A 6,206-nucleotide genomic window follows, 5' to 3' on the forward strand; every position below is an offset into this window, starting at 1 on the left:
AGAATTGTTTCTTGATTATACATACATATATGTAGATTTCTAACATATGTTTCCCCAACATTTTAATTAAATTTTTTTTTTCATAACCTGAGTAATAAATCTGACAGAAGAAAAAAAAAATGGAAATTGTCAAAATGACAACTATGAATTGGCATCGGTTAATTGTTATTCTGGCAATTTCTATAGAAGATTGACATTAAGTATCGATGCCCAACTCCTTGTCAGATGTCACTTCGACTAGCGTGAGCAAAATCTGTCAAGTTTTTCTCATTCTTCTCGCAAATTTTGTCGGAAACAGTTTAATTTGTGTATTAAATCAATCCCTTGATTTCCGGGTTTAAAATGGACAACGAAATACTTATTCAACTGCTCGGATGTGTGGACGCGGCAATTGCAAAAGAAATTGAAAAACAATGCGGAAAGCTCGAGAAGAGCACACAAACTGAGGAGTTACCAAATCCCGAACAAGGTAAATTTCTTCATTTTTTTTTGTTATTTGTATGTTATGGTTTATTATTTGCACAACTTAAATTGTTTTTTTTTAATTTTTTAATCTGTGAGACCGGGATGATGCCGGTGTATGTGTATGAGGGGAAAAAGGGATTCAGAGTGTGACTGACTGATTGACTGACAATTGTTAAAAAAAACATAATATTGAATTGTTGATTCAAATTAAATGCTAATTTTAAAGAGATGATTTCATTTGCTTAATATCTAAGATTAATTCGGGGAAATACTTATTGATTGCTAAGTATACAATTTAAAGAACTACTCCATATGTGTGTGTTGTGTATGTGTGTGTTTGTGTGTTGCTTTTTCCGTCTCAATGCAGCACACAATTATGTCAATCCTAATCCTAACATGTTTAGGAAAAAATCGTAAACGATATTTCAAATCATGCGATTTTCTTGTCGACGTGTGAGTTTCTTCCATTTCACTCTTCGCCATAGAAAACGCTGTGCATGCGTAAGCGAGAAGGCATTAGTTACATCAAAAGAGAGAAAGATGGATATATTGAAAGAGAGAGAGAGAGAGAGAGATTTGGTTTAGAACAGTTATTATTATGTTGGATGCTTTGTCTCACCGATTCTTTGCCGCAGAGCGTTTCGATGAGCGCTCGATGCGATTGTGTAGATTGGAACGTGGAATTGTCTCGTTGACCAGACGCTTTGTCTTCTTGGGAGACTCACGCAAATGCTTCATATCGACATTGCCCTGCTGCTCCAGACTCTTTTTGAATTTCTCAATTAGACCCTCGCACGACAAATTCGATTCGGGCTCCCATGTGTCATCCTTAGCCCCAAAGCCCTTCCAGCGTATGCGATATAATCCGCCATGCTCGTCGTCTTCTATAAAGTCGACGATGCGTTCAACGGCCCATTCCTTTTCCGGATCGGTCTCCTGCTTGGATAACTGTTTGCTGGCTGCCGATTTGCGGCCACGTCCAACGCCTTTGGTCGTCGTTTTTTTGTCGTTGGTGTTCTTTTTTGGGTTTCCCTAAAATCACAAAATGTAAGAATTGTTGGAATTGCATCAGCAGTTTTGCGCTTACCTTGCGGTATTCCTCTATCAAGTCATCGCAGTTCAATTCCGCCTCCGGCTCCCAGCTGTCCTCATCCTTACCGTAGCCCTTCCAGCGAACTAGGAAAAAGGACTCACCCCGCTTTGACTTGTGGCCTACGATTGCTTCCACCTAAAGGCCACATGAGATGATTAATTAAGCGCCAATTGGAATGTTTTTTTTTTGTGTCTACCTCGAATTCTGTTTCCTCATTGTCATCTTCATTCTCTACGATATCATCCTCTTCATCTTCCTGTGTATCCTTCGTTTTGGCCGCAGCCTTTTTGTTGTTATTTTCACTCTTTGCAGTCGCAGTCAACGTCGCTCCTGACTTTGCTTTGGGCGGTGTTTTCTTTAGCTTTTTACGCGGCGGTCCATTGGCGGAATTGGAGTTGGAACTTTTGCTGCCGCTGCCATTCAATGGCAAATCGTCGCTTTCATCCGTCTCGCTTCCATCCTTTTCATTCGCTTTTGATGATTGTGCAGTCGCTTTTCGCTTCTTCGACACTGTTTCATTTTTTGTATCATCCGCTGACGACGACGCTGATACTGTGTCCTTATTATTAACAACTTCGTTCTTCTTATCGCCATCTCCATTCTTCGCAGTACTCTCATCACTATCCGCAGATCCGGCGATTTTTTGCTTTTTGCTCAGCTCGCTGAGCTCCGCCAATTTCTTTTTGCCAAGCTTCACCATTTGTAATCAATTTGTGCGCGCAAATTGCCGGCTTGCAAGGAATCAAAAACAAACAGAAATATACTTTGATTTTGTTTTTCTTTTTGCCGCGCAAAAAAAAATACAACAATTATGTATATATCCACTTGTGCCGTCGACTTGGCTTGGGGGGCGCTACGGAATGAGTTCAATTAAGCAGTTCCGATAAGAATTGGAGAAAAATCGATTACATACATATATATCGATGTTTTTATTTGTACATAACGGTTATTTTTAAAGGAATAGTAGAATAAGTAAATGTATTATTACATTAGTCTCGTGTTTTTTTTTTTAACAGAAGAATTCGGATGTTAGATTTTATTGCAATTTCAACATTGTTGACTTCATGTATCGCGATGGCTACCAACTATTAGTTCTCCTGGAACTGGTTCAATTATTTTGTTGCTGTTACCGTAGCGACTGTACCAAAGCAGCACAACAATGCATATATTATAACAAGTCTTTGCTATATTGGTGATTAGATGCTAAATATATTGTTCAAATGGAAACACTATATTACGGACGTTTTTTATAGCGTTCTAATAATATTAAGATCAGTACAAGTGCATCTTATCGATAGTTGTAATGATGCCATTGCGATATTTGTGCGCTTATTCGATATGTTGTTGAAGATGTCGATTGCTGTGCACTTATCGATAAGCACTTTGCACGTGTTGCCGTTGCACACAAACAAGAGATTTTGGCGAGTTTTATTTTTTTTTTTTCGTAGAAATCTCAGTAGTCAACATGGTCGTGCGCGCAACCGATAAAAAGGAGAAATCCACGAAAGACGCTGACAAACTAGCGCAGAAGAGAAAAGCAACAGACAACGCCAAACGGAACAACAAATTTGCAGATCGCAATCAAAAGGGAAAAAACACAGCAGCCAACGGCACATCGACTGAAAAAAACGGATTGGAACAAGTTTAAGAAAGAGAAAAAGGAGCTGAAGCTGAAACGCAAACAGACACGCGACACCTATGAAGTGACCGTCGAGGTGAAGAAGATCTACGAACAGCTCAAATGGTAAGCCAAACTATTAAAGACTAAAAAGTAGTTTTCAAAATTTCAATCTCAACTTTCTCGTAGTAATGCTACCAAAAATAAGGATGCCCTCGTACAGCAAATGTACACGCTGCTCAACGTGTCCGCCGACAACATTAACAAGGTGGCCAAGGCTCATGACACCGCTCGCATCTTGCAGTGCATGATTAAGTTTGGTTCGCCAGCGCTTCGCGTTGAGCTTAGCGATAAATTGATGCCAGATGCAGTAACTATGTGTCAATCAAAGTACTCGCATTTTTGCATTCAAGCCATGCTGAAGTACTGCACTTCAGCCACCAAATCTAAGTTGGCCGATGCCCTCATGGGCAACCTGGTGCGTTTGGCTGGTCACAATATTGCTGGCAAGCTGGTCGATGACATTTATCAGGCTGCAACGAAACAGCAGCGTTGTCACATGCGACAGGAGTTCTATGGTGAGCTGTACAAAAAGAACAAGGATTCCAATGTGACTACATTGAGCGACACTTACAAGGATGCCAGCAATATGAAGGCATCCATAATGGGCGCTGTCAAGACCAATATTGAGCATTTGGCCAATAAAAAACTCTTGGACAGCTCCCTGGTGCACGATGTCATCATTGAGTATCTGAAGGCTAGCGAGAATTTGGCTGAAATCGCCGTCACCTTGGCTGCCAGCTTGCCGCAGCTCTTGTCCACCAAAGCAGGCACCGAAGCGTCCACATTATGCTTCTACGCCTCCGAGCCGAAGACGCGTCGTGTAAGTAATTAATATGAGTTTCAAGATTTGAGATTATTTAACGAACTCGTTCACATTTTCAGGCTATACTCAAGAACATCAAGGAGCATCTGCTGAAGATTGCTCTGCATGAGCATGGACATGTTTTCCTCATTTCGCTATTCAATGTGCTCGACGACACCAAAGCGGCTAAGAAGTCCGTCTATGATCCGTTGCATGGCGACTTGAAAACCCTTGTGGCCAGTCCCCATGGCCGTCGTGTTATCCAATGGCTAATTGCACCCGGCGATACTGTTTGCTTCCATCCCACATTTATCAAGTTCATTGACGATGGTCTGGTGCACAGCAAAAAAGATAAGGAAGTACGTCGCAAGGAGTTGTTGGAGCAGATTGAGGAGCCCATTGCCTTAGCCATGTGCGAGGATCCGGGTTTCTGGTTGTCAAATAGCAGCGTTGGCTTGGTCACCATCACCATACTGAAGCACAGTAAGTGAGAATTGCGCTATCGCAATTTGTACTATAATTAATCATATATTTCCGTTATAGTTACTGGCGAACATTATAACAAAGCAGCTGCTGCATTAGCTCCCATTGTGGCTGCTGCAGATTGGCGGATAACCCCATTGCCAGCTGATAGCGAACAACAGACACAGTCGAAGGATACAGAATCGATTATAGCGGCAGCTACAGAGCAGCGCAAGAACAAAAAGAAGAAGGTGTCTATTGTCCCAGCAGCGGAAAAGCCAGAAAGTGATGATGATGATGATGAGAACGACGACGATGATACTGGTGAGCCAAAGCAGACGAAGAAACCAAAGCTGGATACAAAGCCAGTTGAGCCTGCCACTGAATTGGGCATTGAGAACAGCGGTATGCATCATGTGCTAAAGACAATCATTAAGCAGGATCTGAAATGCGATGGCACGCCATTTGCAGCCAAGTTGCTGGAGAGCTTGACACCAGAAGTGGTAAGAGAAAATCTACAGCAGTTGTTGCAATGTTAATTACATTCATTTATATATTGCAGTTGACTGGCTGGTTGCCTATTAATCGCGCTTGCTATGTGCTTGTGACGCTGGTGGAGAAAACGCCGGATTTGCAGCAGCAGCTGCTGAAGTTCTTTGACTCGCAGTCACTGCGTGATTTGTTGCTGCAACAAAAGTCATCAGGAGCCTCGATTTTGGCTAAGAAACTCGAACTGGCTGGCAAATAGAATTACTACTTTATATGATGAAATAATTAGTTTTAACTACACATACATATACAATAACAATGCAGAATTTGTTTGTACATTTTTATCTTTTTTGTTTATTTATTATTTTCTAATGTGAGTTTACGATTTGCGTAATATGATGTGTACGCCGGAATCGGTGTCCACAATGCCGGACATTTGACCCACATTCAAGGCGAACGCTGCCTTCTCGAAGGGTGCCTGCATTTGACCTGTAATATACATCGAATAATATGTGAAAATAGGGCCACTGAATTTCGGTCAGATTGCAGAGTTTACCGCGACCAAATTTGCCCAAATCGCCTCCACGCTTGGCAGAACTGCAATCGGAGTAGGAGCGTGCTAGCTCCTCGAATGTGGCCTCATTGTTAACGATCTTGTTGCGATAGACCTCGAGCAGCATTTGCGCCTCCTCTTTGGTGCGTGTGATATTCTCCTCACGCCACGAGCTGGGACGACGGCTTCCCTTATGTTTGACCAGCAAATGGAGGCATTGTACTTCATCGGGATTATCGCCGCTGGTGTTGGCAGAGCCGGATTTCTTGGCCGGTTCCGTGGGTTGATCCCACTGCGACTCTTTTGTGTGCACGTTAAGATAATAGCTCATACCTGCAAAAGTGCAAAACGTGCCAAAATTAAATGTTGCCGGTTTTTTTTGCTACAAAACGATGGCTTTCAATACAGAACAAATGATTCTTTAATTTACCAGTTGAGCGGCTGGTGCGCTTCTCCCATCCATCGGGCAATTGTTCAGTTTCGGGCATTTTGTTGTTCTTGTTGTTATTTCTTTCACAAAATATAAGTTAATTATCGCAAATGAAATTTAAGTGATTTTTTTGTTAAGGGTAAATACAGAATGCGATAACTTTGACCGAGCACGATAACTACGAAGAGCGATTCTGCACTGATGCAACATTGCTATACTGTTGTAACATGT

General features: G+C 41.8%; 3 protein-coding genes across 3 annotated transcripts; 1 reads left to right on the forward strand and 2 right to left on the reverse strand.

Annotated features, from left to right (window-relative positions):
* Positions 1–679: 679 nt before the first annotated feature.
* Positions 680–2,421, reverse strand: LOC133847534 (heterochromatin protein 1). The gene is made up of 4 exons (XM_062282661.1): positions 1,755–2,421; positions 1,553–1,693; positions 1,085–1,497; positions 680–956 (listed from the first exon to the last, which is right to left on the reverse strand). Exons 1-4 carry the CDS (start codon positions 2,256–2,258, stop codon positions 935–937), a joined length of 1,080 nt encoding a protein of 359 aa, XP_062138645.1. The 5' UTR covers positions 2,259–2,421; the 3' UTR covers positions 680–934.
* A 602-nt stretch (positions 2,422–3,023) lies between these two features.
* LOC133847699 (protein penguin) lies at positions 3,024–5,330 on the forward strand. The gene is made up of 6 exons (XM_062282878.1): positions 3,024–3,029; positions 3,082–3,302; positions 3,366–4,059; positions 4,122–4,524; positions 4,585–5,006; positions 5,066–5,330. Exons 1-6 carry the CDS (start codon positions 3,024–3,026, stop codon positions 5,249–5,251), a joined length of 1,932 nt encoding a protein of 643 aa, XP_062138862.1. The 3' UTR covers positions 5,252–5,330.
* LOC133847535 (putative peptidyl-prolyl cis-trans isomerase dodo) lies at positions 5,318–6,152 on the reverse strand. Its single transcript, XM_062282662.1, has 3 exons — positions 5,976–6,152; positions 5,549–5,878; positions 5,318–5,481 (listed from the first exon to the last, which is right to left on the reverse strand). Exons 1-3 carry the CDS (start codon positions 6,031–6,033, stop codon positions 5,372–5,374), a joined length of 498 nt encoding a protein of 165 aa, XP_062138646.1. The 5' UTR covers positions 6,034–6,152; the 3' UTR covers positions 5,318–5,371.
* Positions 6,153–6,206: the final 54 nt, after the last annotated feature.

Source organism: Drosophila sulfurigaster, chromosome X (genome assembly GCF_023558435.1).
Source record: "Drosophila sulfurigaster albostrigata strain 15112-1811.04 chromosome X, ASM2355843v2, whole genome shotgun sequence".
In the NCBI taxonomy this organism is placed as follows: Eukaryota; Metazoa; Arthropoda; class Insecta; order Diptera; family Drosophilidae; genus Drosophila; species Drosophila sulfurigaster.

Coding starts and splice junctions, on each gene's coding strand:
- LOC133847699 (XM_062282878.1), top strand. Junction 3,303..3,365: donor ATCTACGAACAGCTCAAATG/GTAAGCCAAACT, acceptor ACTTTCTCGTAG/TAATGCTACCAAAAATAAGG. Junction 4,060..4,121: donor CCGAGCCGAAGACGCGTCGT/GTAAGTAATTAA, acceptor TCACATTTTCAG/GCTATACTCAAGAACATCAA.
- LOC133847534 (XM_062282661.1), bottom strand. CDS start 2,258: ATGGTGAAGCTTGGCAAAAAGAAATTGGCGGAGCTCAGCGAGCTGAGC. Junction 1,694..1,754: donor ATGAGGAAACAGAATTCGAG/GTAGACACAAAA, acceptor TGTGGCCTTTAG/GTGGAAGCAATCGTAGGCCA. Junction 957..1,084: donor CGCTCTGCGGCAAAGAATCG/GTGAGACAAAGC, acceptor ACGCATGCACAG/CGTTTTCTATGGCGAAGAGT.
- LOC133847535 (XM_062282662.1), bottom strand. CDS start 6,033: ATGCCCGAAACTGAACAATTGCCCGATGGATGGGAGAAGCGCACCAGC. Junction 5,879..5,975: donor GCGCACCAGCCGCTCAACTG/GTAAATTAAAGA, acceptor GCACTTTTGCAG/GTATGAGCTATTATCTTAAC. Junction 5,482..5,548: donor TTTGGGCAAATTTGGTCGCG/GTAAACTCTGCA, acceptor TGTATATTACAG/GTCAAATGCAGGCACCCTTC.